General features: G+C 31.4%; 1 protein-coding gene across 1 annotated transcript in view; it reads right to left on the reverse strand.

Annotated features, from left to right (window-relative positions):
• Window positions 1-22,527, reverse strand: part of LOC105194043 (40S ribosomal protein SA) — a 34,757-nt gene extending 12,230 nt beyond the window's left edge. The window contains exons 1-5 of the mRNA XM_011158756.3: window positions 22,359-22,527; window positions 21,005-21,167; window positions 20,573-20,784; window positions 19,602-19,889; window positions 3,665-3,889 (exon numbers count right to left, since the gene is read on the reverse strand). Coding sequence (XP_011157058.1) covers window positions 3,665-3,889; window positions 19,602-19,889; window positions 20,573-20,784; window positions 21,005-21,137 — 858 coding nt within the window. The 5' untranslated portion in view covers window positions 21,138-21,167; window positions 22,359-22,527. The remainder of the gene's footprint in view (window positions 1-3,664; window positions 3,890-19,601; window positions 19,890-20,572; window positions 20,785-21,004; window positions 21,168-22,358) is intronic.

Raw genomic sequence — 22,527 nt, forward strand, 5'->3', positions numbered from 1 at the left:
CTTTCCCTCTCTTTCCATAGCTTCTTCACTACTACTCCCTTCTGCCTATTTAAGTCTTCTTCGTATATTTGATCTATGAGCCTATCTTTATCATCTCCTAATTCCGCAAACTATCCGCCAGTTTTCTCACAGTCCTTAACATAGTGTTCTATAATTCCTGTCTTTCTCGCAAAATATACAAGACCAATGTATTTCCTCTAACCAATATTTATTCACTTGTTCTAAATTCCCACACTTTAGCTTCATTTTCGCCCTTATCTCATCACCTCTACTTGTATCTTCTATATTTCTACTTTCCAAATACATCGGCAGCTTTCCTTTTAAACCTATTCTCCTGTATATCCTATTATATCTTGCCTTTGCAATTTTTTCATCCTCTCATTGTCTCTGCGTATCCCTTTCCCTGTTTATTAATCCCATTTCTAAGTCGTCTCCTACATCTTCTCTTATCTTTTTTATCCCCCTTTATCCCCCAGCCGTTTCTATTGTAATATCTTTCCCTTCCTTTCTCATATGTGTCGTTCCAATTATAGTTCTCTTTCTCCCACCAACACTCCTTAACTATTTCTCCTGCTTTCCCTTCTTTAATTCTATTCTCGTATCTCCTAGCTCTGATACCCCATCCTATTCTAACAAGGGGAGAACCAGGTGAGAGACCCTGGGATTTTGATCCCAATTTTTTTAGTTATTCTGGAGACGAAAAAAAGTTTACGTCTCCCGGCGTTTCATCGAATAGGCCTTAGTTTCGAAATAATAAATTTGTAAAAATTGGTCACACCGCGGCGCGCCATAGGAGCCTTCCCGGTAACTGTTCTCGCAACCAGTGCAGTCGGCTCCGTGCGTTAGGTGCTTGCTTCACAATCGTAAGATCCGAGTTCGCTCCCGGATGTGTGCAATATTTTTTTTTTTTTTTTAATAAATGTATTCATTTATCTTGATGATATTAATATAGTATGCAAATTTCTAAAATAAAAATTTTAATTTAATATCATTTTCTAAACTTTAATTTAAATTTAATTTGAAGGGAATTTGAATTCCCATGCTATCCGCCCTGCTCCTTAAGCTCCATACGCTTCTAACGCTTCTCCTATCTTCCTGTTTTCCTTCTAACACCTCGCTTGTCGTGTCTCTTTCCATTCCTTTTTTCCAGTTCCTTTCCATTTCTTCTAATCTTTCTTCTAACTTGCCTATCTTTTCCTCGCATTCTTTTACTACGCCCTTGAGCTTTTCTATCTTCTCTTTGTACATTTTCTTATCACCTTTTAATATCTTCAGTTCCGACATCATTACCTTAATCAAATCTTCCCGTTCCCCCTATCCTTTTCTTCCGCTAGCCTAAAAGAAACTCTCCTACTCCCTTCTTTTCTCTCCGTAGTTATTCTCAGTTGCTTTCCTACCTTTCCGGCCTTCTCGGCCTTTCCTAATCCCGCGGATCCCGCCATTCCCTTGCCTGCCATAACCTCTTCTGCCTTGCCATTATGGAAAATTGTAACATTATTACCAAATTATAAAAAATATAAAAAAATAACAAGTAACGGCGTTATGCATTGAAAAATTAAATTGTAACTTTACTCGTTACGTAACAAATTAAAGTAACGCATTACTTTTGTGTTACTTTTTGCAATAAATAATGCATAATGATAACAAATTGCTTGTCAAAAGTCATTAACAAATCGCTATTATAAAAAAAATTAACGTAATAATAAAGTAATAACTTCCCATGCTTGGTATAACAAAACAAAGCCTGCATGTTCGTATATACTCAGTGTCGTATCTTTATTCCAAGTGACTTTATGAAAATAATACTTTCATTATAACATGCATCAGTAGTCAAAGGACGCCTGCACGGAATTAGGGAGAGTCAGGTTCGAACCATGGCTAAGGTATCATTTATTCGCAATAAAATAATTCAGTTTTTTTTGGAGAGAAAATATTTATATGCTTCTTGTAATATTAATATTACCGGTTTCATGACTGTATTTCAAATCCGACAAATATACGGCGCACAATTTGAGATAAAAATTGTAAAAATTAAACAGTTATTATTCGGCATCAAGAATCACTGCTGAGGAAGGCCTTCTATTCTCGTTTTTTAATTTCGTCAGTCTAATATAATGTATTATTGTTTAATACTTTCATCTTCTTGATATAATTTTAAATGTCGAAATAAAACACCATTATTATTAAAATAGTCATTGTGTTTTTTAGATGATAATAGTAATATCGAAATAAAAATATACTGTTGAAATTTAAGACTATAAAATTTTTTAACAAAGATTATACATTGTAGCTTATATATGAAGCACTGATTGCGTTAAATTATATTATAGAGAATTCGGTTAGATGGACTAGTGAGCTCTAATGCACATTAAAGTGATTTTTAATTATTTTCGGAAAATAGAAATGTTGCAACATAACTATCGTATACTATTTAATTTGTAATAAAGTAAGTTTTATTTTGCTTATAAAAAAAATAAAAATTTTAAAAAAAATAGGTAGGTGGTTAGGGAAAGTATTAAAAGAAATTTTTAAGAAATTTTTTTATCACAGTTATAAAATACTCTTCAAACTATTTAATTCTCAATTAGAACATTTATCTCTATCTCTTATAGTTTCGACAATGTACCCTTCAGAAGAAAAAACCCGATTTTCTTCAAAAGGGTGTTTCACCCTTTAAAAGTGAGTATTGACACATATCAAAAAAATACATGTCTTATTTTTATCTATACTACAACATATTAAAGGCTTGTTAAATTCGGAGGATACCTCTGTCTCTTTTCTTGTGATTAAATCAGTGTACAACGGCTTTAATGTGCACCACAGTGCAGTCAAATTCGCTATTGGTTTTTATTGAAAAAATTTGATTCTTCGTGAAATATGTTGTTAAACACAAAAATCCAAGAGACCCGTATTTTTTTATATATGCGGAATCTCATGTTTGAGGGGTAAAACACCCATTTGAAAAAAATACAGTATTTCTCTTTCAGCGCGAATATCGTCAAAAGTGTAAGGGAAAGAAAAAAATTCTTTTAACAAAAGTTATACGGTTCAAAGAGTACTTTAAAATAGTTAAAAAAATTTTTTTTTAATTTTTTTTGTTTAACAAAATACCTCCCTACTCAAAGCTTTTTTCAAATTTTTAAATTTTATTATACATAATTAAATTTAGAAAAAATATCCTTTAATGTAAAGAAAAAAAATTTTTTAATTTGAAAAAACTTTGGGTTGTAGGAATATTTTGTTAAATAAAATATTTTTTTACAACTTTAAAATACTCTAAACTGTACGACTTTTGTTAAAAAAATGTTTGTTTTAATCTCTTAACTTTTGACGATATCCGTCCTGAAAGCAAAACTTCTTTTAAAGAATGTTTTACCCCCTGAACATAAGATTCCGCAAATATAAAAAAATACAGGTTTCTTAGATTTTCATGCTTAACAAGATATTTCAAGGAAAATCAATCGGCGCCGGACACCCATGATATATTCTTTGTTAAATGATAGGTGTCGTTCCGTGCCACAAAGAGTTAACTTTCCTTTTGATTTTCGTCTTATTTTAACATCTATTGTACAAGTTTGTAAAATAATGAATCAAAGCTAAAAGTGAAGAAATAACAAGGACCAATTTAATGAATCAAAAGTAAGTTTAAATGCAAATGTCTCACCTGGGCAGCCCAATCACCGCTGGCTTGGAATGCCGGCGCGGCGCTGGCTGCGGGAATAGCAGCAGCTGCTGGTGGTGCTACATCATCGGCCCAGTTCTCTGTGGCTACGGCGGTCGACTCGACCTCATTCACCCACCCGGGCTCCGGAGCGGGAGCAGTTTCCACTGGGCCCGTGAACTCCTTTGCCGGCGCAATCTCTTTTGCGGCCTGTTCTTCCTTCTCTGCCTGGAAAAATAGTTTCGCATCTCGTTATTAATCGCGTAAATGCACGAAAATACAGCGAGGAACGCTTGTTTTATTTTTATCAGAAAAGATTAAGCCTTAAAAAAAACAACATTTGCTTTCTGAGTTTTATTGTCTCATCACTGCGATAAGCTTGAGGAGGTTCTCCAGTTTAAAAAAATAGTTACGTAATTTTTTTATTTGTATAGATCTTTTAACACAGAACTTTTTACAGAGATCTATTCAAATGTAAAACAATTCCCTAAAAATTCCCGATTTTTCCATGAATTTTACTCAAAAATCCAAGTAAGCCTAAAAAACTTTTTGAGCTTTGAAATCAATTTGTAGTTATAAGGATTAAAAAGTATAGATTTTTTTCAAACTTTTTCTCAAAGGTAGACATATTCGTAAAACATTCCCATAAAGCACTAATTGTTGCAGAGAACTTTCAAAAAGTTTAGAACAAAAACCTTTCGCATCTTATATGGAATATTTCTGAAAAGATTCTACAAAATGTCATGTAAAATGTTGCAACAAAAGTGTTTCTAAATTTTGTGATATAAAACGTTGCAATAGAAACGTTTCTGAAATATATCATACGCAGTAAAGGACTCCGCACAATTTATAAGAAAAAAACGTTTTTAGTTGATTTGCTTAAATTTTTTATATGGTGTAGTACTTGCATTCCTATAAAAAAACCTCAATTTTTAGAACATTTTTATGTCTAGTTTCGAATTAAAAAGATTTGAAGGTTTCTTTCAAGACATCGACTCATATGTATACCTACCTACACTAGTTTAAACTTGTATGCTTACTCATATATGTATATCGGTACGTATGTCCGTGGATAACTGTGTGTGCGTGCACACACGGGCGTGTGTGCGCGTGCGCGCATGTATGTGTCAGTAGAGATAAGAACCCCATGGTTCGTCATTTCTGTAGTATTTAATGACTTCAAACCCTCTCTACGTGTACGTATTGCGCGCGCGCGTCAGTAGAGATAAAAACCTCACGATTTGTTACTTCCGTAGTATTTAATAACTCCAAACCCTCTCTACTTACCGATATAAATAGGGGGGACCGGGGCAATTCGGAAGACTTTTTGCGTCTTTTAAGTCCTATTTGCATAAAAAAAAAATAAATAAAATAAAAAAAATAAAAAAAGTTGGGCCATTTGAAAGATTAAATCTTTCCCTTCACCATGCCATTATAGATAAAACACGGAAATATACTTGCTTTGAAATACATATAAAAATGTCGATCAATACCAAATATTTCGAATAGCTCCGAGCCCAGGATAATTCGAAACTAGTCTAAAAATATTCTGAATTTTATGTTTTAAAATGAAAAAAAATGTAAAAAAGCTGTTGTTAAGACTTTGTTTTATTCAGAAAAGGATATATAGTATTATTAAGAAATGTTACATACAATAAAAGAATACAAACGCACAATAAAAAATTTTGCTTTAGCGTTTTCGAAACAAGTAAAGAACGATTCGTGTAATTACATCTGTTGAATATTAAATTGAATATTTGGTACATAGAACGCAAATATAAAAAATAATCATCCAAACGACAATTCGACGTTTGGTGTTTCAAATAACCCAGATATCAACTGTGTGCATTATTGCGTATAATTAACAAAAAATAGACATCACAGAGCAAACAGTAAACACGAAATGTTTCAAATACATTCAAATGGACATGGCATATTCAAAGTTTCCAAAAAAAATTTTATTTATCTTACTTAAATTTTAAAGAAATACTGACTATCAGAAATTACTTTAACTGTCGCAAAACACATTTTTTACTACTACAACTTGAATATGACGCCATTATCAACAAAACTTTGTTAGCAGTATCATTACATTAGGACGTCTTTACAGTATTTAAAATAAATTTTTAATATGTATCCATAAAAAGATATTTCCATTTTTCGAATTGCCCCGTCTCCCGAATTGCCCCGGTCTCCTCTATATGAGCAAGCATTTAAGTTCAAACTAGTGCAGGTATACTTATGAGCTGATGTCATAAAAGAGACTTTCAAATATTTTTTATTCTGAAACTAGATATAAAAATGTTCTAAAAATTGAGGTTTTTCATTAGAAATGCAAGTACTTACAACATATAAAAAATTCAAGCAAGTTAACTAAAAATATTTTTTTCATATAAATCATGCGGGGTCCTTTGCAAATTGTGCTTTTTAAAATTTTCAACTTAGACATATTTTTTGCTTGAAAATGTTAACAGATTCAAACAAAAAACTTGCTTTGTTACTTTCGTCGATTGGACGAACAAAAACTTTTTAAGTCCGTTTACGGCGTGTGTAGTACAAGAATATACTCCTACACACGCAAACAAAATATTTTCTTATATACATTATATATATTATGCATTTTTTAAATTAAATATTTCAGAAATCATAATTACATTTATTATATTACAAATAATAAATTAAAATATAGAATAAAAACTAATTGTATTTTATATATAACTTTTATTGTAATTTTTTTAATACTTATCATCAGAATATAATAAATTTAAATATTATTTTCGAAACACTTTAAAGCATACTTTAAATTTAAAGAAAATACTTTAGAAATAATATTTAAATTTATTATATTCAAAAAATTACGATCAGCAATACTTCAATACAATATTTCAAAAAGTAAATAATTCTTTTAGCCAAAAAACTCGCAAATTGTTTATTAGTTAAATTAATTCACAATGTCTCAAGGTCCTTTCCAAGCAAGTTGGTTAAACAATTTTAAATCATTTATTTAGAAAATACGACCGTCCATGAGTTCTTTCTAAATAAATGTATTTATACAATACAGAAACAAAAAAGAAAAAGAGAAAAAGAAAAATTCACTGGATTTACTTGTTTCCATTGTCAATAATCTATATAAATTAATAAAATTTGATAAAAATGTTAAAATATAATAGCGTGAGTCAACACGTATCAAAATCACATGTACCTTTATAGAACGAAGGTTTGCGACTGATGGTTTAACACAAAATTTAAACAAACGATGAGAAAGACAAACATTAAATGCACATTATTATTCTGTTCTAAATCAAATAATATAAGTTTTCTGTGTTTTTTAATAGGTTAATTATGTTTATTAATTGTAATATTAACAATAATTTTATTGTTCTTGTATTTGAGAAGATAACTGGATAAAAAATTTACATATTGATTGGAAAACACAAATTTTTGATACCAATTCATTATCAGTTTATCATTATCCCTAATGATCATAGTGTTTAAAAATGCAATTGTGTTATTGGTTTCAATCACAAACAAAAATTTTAAATGTGGACGGTAATTGTTAACAACTGACAGTACATAAATCAATTTCATTTTTTAGTAGAATAATAAGAATAACATCCACATATCTGTAAAACGCATAAAATTTTAATTTTCTCAAATAATCAGCCTCTAAGTCGTCAGAAATAATATCAGCTAAGATCGATAATAATGAAGATCTCATAAGACTATCAAATACCTGTTTATAACACTGTCCATCAAACTTGAAGCAAATAAAACTCAAAATTAAGTTGATGACATGTAAAGTTGTGCCAGTTCAAGTTTAGTGGCGGATAAAATTAAATTCTAACGTTTCTTTTTTGGAATTCAAAATGAACAATTCAGCACCGCTGTTGTTACAGTATTTTGTTGTTGTATAGTAATAACAAATTGTTTCGTTTCAGATGCCTTGAAAATATATTAAGAAAAAACAAAAAACATACCATAGAACAATTAAATAAAGCAATTCGATTAATGAAAGAAAATTTCATATCAGGAGGCAGAAAGAAAATATTCAACCCCAAGAGCAACATTGTTGGACCAGTCAAAAAATACTGTTATAAAAAACAAAAAAAGCACAACCTGTGTTCAATGAAGACCCAGAGAGAGAACTGGAGAATTATATATTACAATACTGTTGTATTTTCTATGGCCTAACAATAACGCAAATAAAAAAAATAGTAAAATTTAACTTTGCTGCTGTAAATGGACTGAAGAACTTCAACAAGAGAAAAAAATGGCTGGAATAGACTGGTACTATAATTTTATAAATTTTATGAAGTTACCTCTTATGAAGTTAAATCACGTGATTGCTTTTAATAAAGATAAAGTTAAACAATTTTTCACAAATTTTCAACATCTGATAAAAAAGTACACATTCATGCAAGATTCAATCTTTAATATGACGAGATTAAAATAAGTAATGTATAAAAAAATTTTTTAATTTTAGCCCCAAAAGACAAAAGCAAATTGGAAAATACACAAGCGTTGAACGAGGATTTCTTATGACTGTTATTAATGTTGCAGGAACTTACGTACCGCCGTTTTTTATTTTGTAACATGATGCCTCAGCACCGTCCCGGAGAGCGATAAGGCCGCGGGGGTATCCTGGGTTGCGTCTCTCTCTCTCCGGGAAAAAGAAGAGAAAGTGAATACTCCGCTTTTAATTACCTCATTGCACCGCTCTTTATCTGTTTATATATTTTCTTTGTACTGTGTAAGAATATCAAGAGCGTTAGAGAGCGAGAGAATTAGCGTAAACCCGAGCGGACGGTACCATTAATTCTGTGTTCGCGGCGACTGTCCAGAGAAAAACGTCGAACGAGGAAGCCGAGGGAACAGCAGGAACCGCACCGACGCCAACACCGCGCCGGAAAGTTAAGTCTTGGCTCCGCCTATTCCTTTCATTTACATTCTCGAACACTTCAAATGCTATAGTCATCTTTAATTGCAGCGGACGTCAGCGAAGGAGCCTCCAAAACCGAGCCAGCAGACTGCAGGCCGCTGAGCTGTCATCCCGATCAGAAGCCGTCAAGGTCTGGTCAGCCTAACAACCTTAGGAAGGAACGCCATTCTAACTTAGAGCGCCGACACTGGGACGATTCCGAAGGACCCCGTCTTGCTCCGCCGGCTCGTTGTTTGATGGGCAAAGCTCACATCACCAACGTGTCAACGGCGCAGAATCTCAAGAAAAAGCGAGAGAGCAATATCGCGAATACCGGAACAGTGAAAAACCGGCGAGAGAAGGAATCGTGATGTCACTTGGAAATTCGGCGGAGCCTGGTGAGCCAAAAAGCACGGATCGATTCGGCACTGTCGTGTGTGGTCGTGTGTGATGTCGTCAGAGGAGGTTCAGCCTGGGACCCGAAAATTACCGCTTGCCGACTTATTGTAAGCCGCCGCTCCGGTAACCGTAATTGTAAGTATCCGAGTACGATTTTTATTCACCGATTTATTCAACATTGAATAAAGGAACCATTTTTGCTTCAGTGCTAAATAACTCAGTAAAAAAAAAAAAAAAAAAAAAAAAAAAGTACAAAGCTCAACAAAAACGCAAATTAAAGATAAAGATTCACGTTTTCAAATACTGTAAACTGCATTTGTGTGCAATTTTTATTTTACACTGTACAACTTGGCAAAATTTTTATAAGATTTTGACATTTGTCGGATTTTTTTACGAACTTTGCCAAGCTCCACGGCGTGAAATAAAAATTCCACAAAAATGCGGTTTACAGCATTTAAAAGCATGAATCTTTACCTTAAATTTGCGTTTTTATTGAGCGTTGTACGATTTTTATTCACTGAAGTATTCAACATTGAAGTAAAAGAGACCATTTTTGCTTCAGTGTTGCCTAACTCAGTGAAAAAAAAATCGTACAACGCTCAACAAAAAAACAAATTAAAAAATCCACGCTTTCAAACGCTGTAAAGCGCATTTGCGTGCAATTTTTATTTCACGTCGTAGAATTTTGCAAAGTTTATAAAAAATTTTGAGATTTAACGCTTCCCTATTTAAATTCGCGTAACTTCGTAAATAATATGTAAATCGTTTAATAACTTATCAACTCAAAACTAGAGATTTCAAGTTTTAAAATGCTTTTTCTAAAATTTTTTTATGATCATTTTTGACAAATTCACACTCTCTTGAATTACGCCTATTTTTCGGAGTTAGAATAGGTGATCCCTTAATTTTGGCGTCGAGTGTATTTTCCATCACTTTCTACAACTTTTTTCCATCTTTCTGGCAACTGGGCGATACTATCTCGATAAAACGATGTCGGTTTCAAAGCAATCCATTCGTCCACCTATTCTCGCACTTCTTCAACATTTCGGAAGCGTGTACCACTCAAGCCGTGCTGCATCGATTTGAACAAGTGGTAATCTGAAGGCGTTATGTCTGGTAAGTACGCTGGGTGAGAAAGAGTTTCCCATTCTAGCTATGTCAGTGTTTCCTTGACAATTTTTCCAGTATGTGACCGAGCATTATCGTGAAGGAAAATAACTTTGCGCCTGTTACTCGCTATTGCTGGTCTTTTTCGCAACAGTTCATCATTTAATTTGTTTAATTGACGTTTGTAGACATCGACAGTAACAGTTTTGTTCTGTTTCAGTAGTTCGTAGCACTCCTTGCTGATTCCACCAAATACAAAGCATTACCTTATAACCGTGGATGTTTCGTTTTAGCTGCGATGTTAATGGTTGTCCTGGGTTTACCCATGATTTCTTGCGTTTGAGATTGTCGTAGTAGATCCACTTTTCATCGCCAGTCATAATACACCATAGAAAACTTCTTTTTTTGCCTGGTAAGCAAGGAAATTGTGATATTGAAACGATTGTGAAAGGCACTTTCAGACAATTCATGTGGTACGCATTTTCCTTCCTTTTGAATCTTTTTCATGGCGTGTAAATGTTTGAAAACAACTGCTTCAGTAACTCGTAGCTCGTTTCCAAGTTCTTCTAACGTTCAAGCTGAGTTTTTATGCAATAATGCTAGCAATCTATCGTCTTCGAATTTTTTCTGCTGTCCTGAGCGTGGTTTGTCACCAATATTAAAATCATTACTTCTGAATTGTCTATACCACTCTTTACATGTTGTATGCGATGGAGCTTGATCACCATAACCTTCTTCAAGTAATCGATAAATTTCTGCTACGCTTTTTTTCAAATCAAAGTAGTGCAAAAGCACATGTCAAAAAAACACTTTATCGCGTTCCATTTTTCACAAAGTAAAATAAAATTGTTTACGCAAATAATTGTATATGCTGACTGAATGTTATCGAGAAATGTCAAAACTAAGCAAAAAGTACCAGACGCGTTAATAATGACTATTAGCACTGTTTACATCGCCATCTAACATTTGCGGGCGGAAACTAAGTTAAGGCTCTAATACTTATATATCTTCTTTTAAATCACTGTTCTCTCATTCTTCTATCGACTCAAAATTGCTAACTGTCTGCTCCTCTCAAACTGAGAATGACTGTTAAAATATGTCTTAGTCACTCTATAAAATACAATGTTATTAATTGTTAAAATTACATCTTGCGTTTTCCTCCCTCTTCCTCCCGCTACTATTAAGAACTGCGCCCCTCTGCCATATACTAAGCAAGCCGCGGGCAGAGGTATTAAGTCTTCTGTTATCGTGCATTTTCTGATTTTTGTCGAGTGGTGCGAGAAATCGCGCCTAGCTCCCAATTAAGAATTACAATTTTAGTTAATTACCACTTCCCATCCCTTAGAATTGAGCGTGCTCTCCTGCACCTAGCGAGCACTGAAAAAGTACCTTGCAATCTTTAAACGTAAAAGGATAAACCACAATTTTTGAAAGAAAGCAATAGTAATATGATAGCTATTTCCGAATCTGGCTGGATTACTACAAAATTATTTGTTCATTGGTTGCATCATTTCAAATTCTTCAAATCCATCTGTCAAGTCTCCAGTATTGCTCATTCTAGACAACCACGAAAGCCACATCAGTTTAGACGCGTATGAGTTTTGCCGAACAAATGGCATTCATCTTCTGTCTCTCCCACCGCACACATCACACCAAATATAGCCTTTAAATCTAACTTTCTATGGCCCTTTAAAAAATGCTTATAATAAAGAATGGGAGTATTATAAGGTAAATAATCCTAACCAGAATATTACATCATGTGAAATTGTAAATCTCTTTACAAAAGCTTTCAACAAGACTGCAGAGATTGCAAAAGAAATTAGTGGCTTTAAAACTGCGGGTATTTACCCGTTTGATGCGGACAAATTTTATGTATTTACAGACTCGACACAACCAAAATCTGATTAACCAAATTTGTGAAGAATTAATAATAAACTTTATACCTTCAATATCAAATAAATCAACCGTTCAACATATGTCAAATATTGCCAACGGTGTCAGCCATAATGAGTCCATGTTAGTTCAATAATCAAAATACGAGTACATCTATTTTATTAAAGGACATAATGTCTATTCCTTACACAACCTATTCCTTAAACAAAAACAACTAAAAAGTCACAAAGAAAAAAGCATTTATAAATTTTGACTAAATTACCTATAAAAAATTGGAATAAAAAAAAAACAAAAACGAATAGAGAAACAAGCTAAAAAAAATCGAAAGCAACCACCAAAAAAAAAAAAAAAAAAAGATTAAAGAAAAAAGTAAGAAATTTGAAGGACTTCAAAAAAACTATAGAATAGGAAAAAAAATATTTTTTCATAACTCTTTATAAGCAGTCAAAAATAAAATGCTGCAACAGAGGGTTGAACATTGTGTATTATGTACCGAAAATGGGAATATGAGAACTGTACTGGTGGCAGTTTCTCTCGCGAGTATAACTTTGATATTTGTTTTGAAAAGTACATTTCATTCATAAATAATGTCCATAATTACTCACATTTCCATCTGGTATTACTCAAATAGATTTAGATAACTGCGGACAGTAAGAACTTTGTTTTATAATTTGAAATTGTCAGTTATGTATGACAAATTATATAAATTGTTTTATTTTGGCGAAAGAATAAACAAAGTTCTGTTTCTTATAAATAAAGTGATTACTATCTCATTGTTTTTTTATTTCCGATTTCCCTTAAACGTCCGTAATTTCCCCACTCTTCCATACATACATACATATACAGGGTGACCCATTCAAGTTGACACACTAAAATATTTTTTAAACAGTACATTTTAGAAAAAAATGTTTCAGGCGAAAGCAATATGATTTGGCAGAAAACAAGGTGATGTCACTGGTTTGACGTCGGATAGTCGTTTAAAGATCACATGAAGGTCACCTTCAATTTCTTAAGGCTCCCGTATTCGCAGCGGCAATATTGAAGTCGTGACGTCAGAAACGAGAAATTGCGTAAAATAACACGTAATTTTATCCGACGTGCCACTTCTAAATAAAGCCAATTTGGATAAAACAGATTTCTCTGATGATTTTAAAACACTTCTAAATATCGGTCGCAACTATCCTTTTTCCGCTTAACAGTCAGTAAATAGTCGTAAAAAGCATGTAAAGTAAAGCCACCAACAAGAGACTATTAAAGACCGCTAACCTTACAGAAATTTGCGTGACTGTTAAATTTTTAATGATAAACTGATAATATTGTACTAATTTTATGATTTATTATTATCCTGATGTTTCATAGATATGCTTATGTATTTGTAACCCAAAAATTCTCGATTTTTAAAAATTGCAATTTAATGTTAACATCCAAGTTTGATTATCGACAGACATAATAATTGATAAAAAAAATTAAAATTTTGAAACAATATATATGATGTTCAAACAAAATAAAACGAAAGTTAAAGCTCTTATAAATTAATTAAAATTAGGAAATAAGCTCAAGAGCTCCGCAGGATGTCAGACGCAAATAAATAAATCAACGCATAACTCCTATGTCCGGCAAACGTTTTGACCTTTAATGACGGTCTTCTTCAGTACAGATGTTACAAGTCTATAAAACAACAAAGTAATGGCACTAATTAAGATATGAATTTATCAAAATAAACAAAGATCAAAAATAAAAAAATGGAAACAAGTTACCGAATAGAGATTGTGCAAAACCGCGGTGTACATCTTATTTCAACATCTAGCATAATAACATTATAAACAACCTCCCAGAGCGTGTGCAGAGACAAGAGCTTCATAAAATTACATAAATTGGTTGCTAACAAATAAATAAATAAATGATATTAAAATAATGACTTTAAAACTTGTAACTGTTTTCTTCAATGCGATATAACGAAATAACTGAAGAAGAACTGGCTTTCTAAATTTCAGACTCAAATACAATTTTTATAAAGATTACACCTGCGTTGAGGATAAACGTGTGAGAAGATTTTTTGCGATCCCTTACGTTGAGTCGGTATCAGAGAAATTTTCGTCTTTCTCATGTAAGTTTCTTTGACTGCAGTGCTGCGTCCACAATCCCTTCTAAATTGAATAAATTTATAACTATTGGCAAAGACCATATAGAGCGTCTTTCTTGTAATGACGTGGTCTATAAAAGTAATTGTAAGGATTGCGATTCTTCTTACGTTGGACAGACAAAACGCCAATTAAAAACAAGAGTCAGCAAACATAAAGCAGATATTAGGAAAGCCAGTTCTCCTTCAGTTATTTCGTTATATCGCATTGGAGAAAACCATGAATTTGATTGGGAGAACGTGGAAATTTTAGACAAAAAGCCATCTTATGTTAAAAGATCTATATCCGAGAAATTACACATAAAAAATCATTTTCATGGACTCAATAAATAAAGCGATACCAAACTCCTCTCGGATGCGTATCTTCCTATCCTCGATCGTATTCCCCCTTCTTAGGTTCGTCATCCCTTCTCTTTCTATTTCTTTCGTTCGGGCCACCGAGACTATCTTATTTCAGTCGTTATTATATCTATTCTCACCGAGATGTAACATCCCATCTTAAGGCTGTGACGAGTTTTAGTGCTTAGAGATATTTTGTATATAATTTTTGCTTCAATTTATTTCCTTTCCCTTTTTTTTTGATTTTGCATAATTTTTATGCGTTTTTTTTACAATTTTATATCTTATGACTTGTATAGCTTTCATATTTTTACTTTTATTTATTTTCTGTTTATTTCTTTTAACTATTTAATTTGTATTGTTGTCTGTTACAAATTTTACAGTCATCATTTTAATATCATTTATTTATTTGTTAGCAACCAATTTATGTAATTTTATGAAGCTCTTGTCTCTGCACACGCTCTGGGAGATCGTTTATGTTATTATGCTAAGATGTTGAAACAAGATGTACACCAGTTTTGCATAATCTCTATTTATTCAGTAAATTGTTTTTATTTTTTATTTTTGATCTTTATTTGTTTATTTCGATAAATTCATATCTTAATTAGTGCGATTACTTTGTTGTTTTATAGACTTGTAACATCTGTACTGAAGAAGACCGTCATTAAAGGTCGAAACGTTTGTCTGACATTGAAGTTATGCGTTGATTTATTTATGTGCGTCTGACATCCTGCGTGGCTCTTGAGCTCATTATTTCCTAATTTTAATATATGACGTTATTAAATATAAGTATGCATACTTGCTTAGGAAGTATTTGTATAATAAAAAAATCAAGATTTTAACAGTATATTTCAAGTAAGTAAACGATAAACGGCATAGTAAAAAAAGAATACTTTGCATGCCCGAGTGGTATTATTTAAATATATAAAAGGTAATATAAAGAGACCCAGGCACGCCAAGTAATTTTTTTTTCACTATAATCCCGTTTGTCGTTTAGTCACTTAAAGTCTGTTTTATAAAACTTAAAATTATTTGGAAAAATAATAGATTGAACTTTTACTGCATATACTTTTTAGTAATCGAACACTTTGCTAAATGTTCTAATGAATAGTCTTAATATACGTGTTTTAAAAAAGTTTCAAGTTTACATAAGTTTAGAGGAAAATACTGTTGTTTTTTTTTATGTCTAACCCTTAAACACACCGATCCTGTAAAATACGGAAACACATTTTTGGGTCTGGGAAACTTTTAAGGACTTTCAAATACAGCGTTTTAAAGCTAAAGAGTCACATTTTCAAAATAAAAATTGGCAAAGTCATTCCTTTTAAAAAGTATAATTATGTAACATGGAGAATATGAAGTATTTTTGGGCATCTAAAAATCCACTTAAAAAAAAAAATCATATCTTTGCAACAAAAAACTTTGAAGAACTTTACAATACGGTGTTTTAAAGCTAAAGATTCATCTTTCAAAAAAAAAAAAAAAAAAAAAAAAAATTATATCATTTCTATTAAAAAATGTACTTATGTAACAAGGCAAATATGAGATATTTTTGATTAAATCGTGTTTAAAATTGAAAATTGATGTTTCATGACATATTTCGAAAAAACTCCCTTTTCTACAGCATTTTATAGTATTCCAACTTTAGACAAAGTATATGCGAGTAACATCCGCAAACCGACCTGTTCAAACGTATTTTGTCCAGCTTTTTTATGTAAAATAATCACAAAAAAAGTTTCACTTACACATTATATGGGTCGCACTGACCCTAACAAAACTTTGCTGCTGTGCCGTTCAAATTCTAGTTGACCAAAAAAGTTGATCAACTATATCAAGCGAAAGAAGAGATTTCAAACTTTTTTTATGTCTTGGTCCGAACCTCCTATCTCATTCCGTCTTTACATAGCAAGCGTTCAAAACTTCATATGGGGTCTCTCAGACCCACTTACGTGTTTAAGGGCTAATGAAATACCTGGCTAATTGTATGATCTAATCTTTTTTTGGAATAGTTTAATTTAAAAACATGTTTTTAATATAAGATAGACTAATATACGATACTTAAAAAAAAAAAATTTTTGTTAAAAATTTTGGAAAACTATACGACACTTTTTGATATCTAGCGTACATTTTTTCTTTTTTTTTTTAAAACAAAGATTTTTGTAACAATTTTACATCTTTCTCCAAACCATACAACTTTCGTCTGAAACATTTTTCTCTAAAATGTACTCTTTAAGAAATATATTAGTGTGTCAACTTAAAAGGTAACGCCACCCCTGAGGTTTAAAAAAAATCGATTTTTTTTCTTTGCTTAAATTATTAGTTTATACTTATAAAAATATGATGCAAGTGATTCTAGAACAAAATTCGAACTGTACTATAGTGTTTGAGCTGATTACATGAATCGTCTCTGTGCGCCTACCGAGCAGCTGTAGGTGATTCGGAGCTTCTCCATGCTCTGTAGGTATAGATACCTATTTATGCATCGAAAATAAACCTTTGATTAACATAATATAGATGTTATTACTTGTACTAAATCAATAAATAGTTTTGGAAGCGTCGGTTTCGGTGTTTATGCAATGTCATTAGTTTTTCTGTATTTATGCAACAAACTTGGCTGTTTTAAAAGCTCGGAAAAAACCCGTTTTTTTCAATTTTTCCGCGGACTTTTCGGTTTTTTTCCCAAGGGTAGCAAAATTCATCAGAAAAATTCAAAAAGTATCAAAGTTTTACGAGATGATTTTTTAACTTTAGTTCGCCATACTTATTTTCGAATCCGTAGTTTGCCATACTTCGTGAGATAGCTCAATTTTCCGTCTTATTACTCTCATACTAATTAAAGTTTTTAAGCTTGTATTATAAAAATTAAAAGTATGTAGTCTAAACTTAATGTTTATAAAACAATAGCAGATCGAGAAAATAATTTGAATTTAAAGTAATTACATTTATAACAAAATATGTAGGAAAAAATAAACTATAAAACGAGACTACACTTCAGGAGTTCATTAAACCGGAATATATAGAACTAAAGTTAGAAATCTGTGTTAATGAGAAATAATTACAGAATGGTCCATACAAAATTAAATTAATATTAGTCTCTGTCTTTAAGTTTTTCTCAGACAGCAGAAGAGAAAGAACGTTGGCTCTATGAGCTTGTGCGAGCAATCGGTAAGCCATCTTTTGTAATCTCTCATGGTAAAATTTCTTATGGTAATTGGGAAAATTATGATTCACATGTCTAGAGCTAATGCTAAGTTCATTTTATATGTATATACTACTGTGTCCAAAAAGTAAGGTGACATTGCATTTATTTCGAAAATTCTTTATTTATTCTTGCAAATCAATTTCGTCCCCTTCAAAGTAATCCCCCCCTGATATAATACACTTATTCCAACGGATTTTCCAATCTTCGAAACAGTTGTAATAATCGATTTCAGGAATGGCCTTTAGCTCCTTCTTCGCAGCGGCTTGAATTTCTTCTATCGACTCGAAACGGTGATTCGTGATTTTTTAACCAAAAACTCGACTAATATCGTTCCACAACCACCGTATTCACCTGATTTGGCTCCATGCGACTTCTGGCTATGGGGACACCGTTTCGAGTCGATAGAAGAGATTCAAGCCGCTGCGAAGAAGGAGCTAAAGACCATTCCTGAAATCGATTATTACAACTGTTTCGAAGATTGGACAATCCGTTGGAATAAGTGTATTATATCAGGGGGGATTACTTTGAAGGGGACGAAATTGATTTGCAAGAATAAATAATTTTCGAAATAAATGCAATGTCACCTTACTTTTTGGACACAGTAGTATCTTCACAATAACCGCTTGTGCAGATAATATGTACAAAGTGTAGTTATACATTTAAATTCTACTATGTTACTATTGGAAGTTTAGACTATGTTCTACTATAAAAATAGAAGAAATAAAAATTTTAACAAAAAAAATAAGATAACTTACAGGATCATATTAATGTGATGAAAGACATTAAAAATTAAGGAACATGTCATTTATATAGTAAAAGCAGCAATTTTTTGCAAAAAAACAATTTTTCCGAGAAAAAAACGGGAATTTTTCCGGTTTTTTTCTAGCGATTTAAAAAAAGCGGTTTTTTTTAAACTATAGCTGTTTGCTATTATAATAATGGCTATAACGGTTTAATGAAAGTTATGAAAGTCTTAAACCTCATGGTGGGTCCTACTTGTCATTATTATTGCCAAAAATCGGATGCGCAGTGCATCGCACTTGCCGAGTGCAGTCTCACCCAAAAAGCAAAAGAGGCCAGAATATCATTATTAGCAACAAGAAAGGAATATGATGAGGTTGCTAAATTCGTGGAAGGACAGCTTTATGAGACAGGCATCACAGATTAGAGGTAAATTAAAAGTTTTCAATTTTATACAAAAAAAATAAGTTACCAAAACTTTAAACGCATTTTTCTCAAAACAGTTTTTCAAATTTGTGTACGTCACTCTTACAATTTTTATCCAATTGACTTGAAATATTAACACAATCTTCTTGTAACTATTCTACAGGAAAGTACATAGGCTTTTTGCGAAATGTTGAAAACTCTTTTTGCAATCAGCATTTTTCGAACAAATTTTTGGATGAAAAATGCACTTTTTTAAATAAATAGCTGGCATTTTGATAAAAATTATTTTTAAAAATACCTACGTACTTCCTTAGTTTTGAATATGTAGATAATATAGATTTTTGTTGTTTGGTTCCAGCATAAACCATGTCACAGAAAACTTGCACACAAAAATTTATCTTTAAATAAAGAATTTCGTAAATGGGCCAGTACACCGCTATTTTGTGTATGAAAGAAAATTAAAACATATTTTTTTACTCATCAACATATGTACAATAAAACCTCTAAGCTTTTTTATATAAAGTTATTCATTTACCCACAATAAATTCTCAAACTTAGGTATCATTTTAGGGGTGGCGTTACTCCTTAAATGGAATGCCCTGTATATATAGTTTTTAAAAAATAAAGTCTTTATTCAACTCAGGTATTTGTATTAATTATAAGCTTACTTTCAAAATTTGATCAAGTTCTTATATTATGTAAAAAGAGAACCTCCTTAAATGGAAGATAGCAAAAGGTGAAGAAAATTGAAGAGTAATAAGAAGATTACACAGACCTCTTCGGGATCTCTGTAAAAGAAGAGATCGACTACAACGTCCCACTTGGTTTCACGTGGGATGGATCCCCTCAGACGCAGAACTTCCCTGGCAAGCAGCCACCACATTAGACCTACAGTGTGTAGGCTTTTGGTGTTACAAGGTATTGCGATGTCCACGAAACGTAACGGTGAATCGGTGTTGCAGAAAGCAATGACAGGAATATTCACATAGCTCGCCTCGGTGATCGGCTGATGATCGGTGGACGGATCCGTGACAATCAGTAAGCGTGGTTCGCGGAAGGCAGCCTAAAAAGTTGGTCATTATAAGTTGCGCTAAAATAATTATTTGCCAAGATATCCAATATAAAAAAAAAATCAGAAAAGATTAAGCCAAAAAAACCAACAGATGCCAATTCTGGAATAAAGTGTTTCATCACTTTAATCTTCATAATATAAAATTAATAAAATTAAAAAGGTTCTTTAGTCCATTTCACATAAAATAAAAGCTTGGTTGAATTTTGAGTTTATAATTAATATATAGGTATTCCTGAATTTTTCTAATTTATTGATTGTATAATTTTCTTTAAACACAACTTTCCAAAATAGTCTTATATGAAAGTGAGTTTAAAGTAATTTGGAAAAATTTTCACTAATTTAACAAAAGCAAGTAGACAAATATAAAATGTTTATAAATTATAACTGTTCTTTCTAAATGTCACAGTAGTAAAAATGTAATATTTAAAATACTACTACAATAAAATAAATTATTATAAACAATTCTTTAAAAAATTTCCACATTAATATGAATACAAACAAATTTTTTAATTATCGTTTTTGCTTCAACTTTGTTCATTTATTATTTTAAAGCAATGACAATAAAGCTTCTTTGTTAAAAGATATATATGAATAGAAAGTCATACAACTTTCCTTTGTTTTTTTTCTTAATTGGAGAATCTTTTTGAATTAAATAGGAATTTATTTTTTTTCACCTGGATCTGATTCGTAAATGCGCCTGGTGTAAAACGTCCAGCGATAGGAGTGGCGCCAGTATGAGCTGCAAATTTAAGCACAGCTCTTTGACCTGAATGACGGCAGCTGATGACGAAAACCTCGCTAGGATGCTCAATGGCGACAATGGCACGAGCTGCGAGCAACAGTTTCTCCCAAGTGTGGCGAAGATTGATGACATTTACACCAGCACCTAAAATTGTAAAATATAAAAATGTGAAAATTGTGATGTACACTAATGTCCATTTCTCATAAATGTAAATGCTTTCATCTTGGTTCAATTTTCTCTTTCTAAAACCAAGTTCTTCAAAAGAATAAAGAATATTTCAAACAGAAATTACAATTAATTTCTATATTGGTGGAAATAGATGTACAAATTTAAATTATGTTGGAAGCATGTGGGGATTACTTGCCATCAACTCTCTTTTTATAAACATATTGCTCCATCTGAAAGTTTACATTTTCAGCACCTAGGTGGGTACCAGCAGCTAACATTTTAGTAACATCATCCTCTTTGAGGGCTAACACATCTAAACCTCCTGACATTTTAACGTTGTGGTTAAATTACGATTCAACCTGAAAGAATTTTATTTTTAATTTGGTATTTGGAAAGAATATATACCATTATATTAAAAAAATGAATATTAAAAGTATTTAACATACACAATTCTAATTTGAACAAAAAATCATAAATAAAGATCATTAACAAGAAAGTAAATATTTTATTTGATATTACATGTTCAAAAGATTAACCTGGAATTTATAAAGCACAAAAATCATAAATGTTTCAACTTCGCTAAGCCTTCATTAGCACAATACTTGATTATTATACTTAGAAAATATAATAAATAGTATATAACTTCAAAATTGTAAGTAATCCAGCACAGCACATAATATTGCAATATTACAATATAGCAATAATATTACAGCAATATTGCAGCAATATTGTTGCAATATTACAATATTACATGCTGTACGGGATATATCAACCATGATTTATATAAAAATATCATTTTTTTTATATTAAATATTTTAATCTTTCTACTGCTCAAACAAATAAACTATAAGAAAAACTGGAATAAGTATTTATTAATGTGTATGTGAAATCAAACCAAATTTTTACTTGCTCATTAATGACCTTTGTTTATGACTCTTTTGTTAAAAATAAATATTCTCCAAGTTTTTCGATAAATTTCTTTTCAGTTGATAAAAAGATTCACAATATATTTTTATTATTAATTACTTTTATAAATAAAATATAAAAACTTTTTCTTATTTCAATTTTGAAGTTCCACAAATTTTTTTAATAATTCAAAATTATATTTGAAAACAATTTATAAAAAACAATTTAATATCATACGCATCAATGCAAATTAATATGATATATAATTATGTATATACCTTATTCATTAAATGAAAAATATCAAGAAAAAATAACCAAATGGTATATAACCTCAAAATCGTAAATAATGTATCAATCTGGATCTGATTTATGTAAAACTTTTTTTATATTAAATACTATTTAATACTTTAACCTTTCTACTGCTTGAACTAATAACATGTAAAAAAATAACCCGAAAACATGTGTATTTAAAATGATAAAATATGCCACGTGTGCCGCACATCTTTTCTAATTTAATTACAAAATTGTTGTCGTTAAAGCAGATTTCATATCAAAAAGAATCTTAGATGCCTGTGACGACATACATCTGATTCATTTAGCACAAAAATTATAAAAATATCGAGCAAAATTGTGCAAACACTTACGTTGTATGATGCCACTAGGAGACTTCTTACAGAAAAGGAAGTTAAGTGTTCATACCTCTTTATACGCAAATATAATGAATCAAAACAACTATTATTTTTAAATGAGATAAATAATATAGAAAAGAAAGATCATATAAGAAAAATACTGAAAAATATTAGTTGTATTTAA

Source organism: Solenopsis invicta, chromosome 14, assembly GCF_016802725.1.
Source record: "Solenopsis invicta isolate M01_SB chromosome 14, UNIL_Sinv_3.0, whole genome shotgun sequence".
Classification (NCBI taxonomy): domain Eukaryota; kingdom Metazoa; phylum Arthropoda; class Insecta; order Hymenoptera; family Formicidae; genus Solenopsis; species Solenopsis invicta.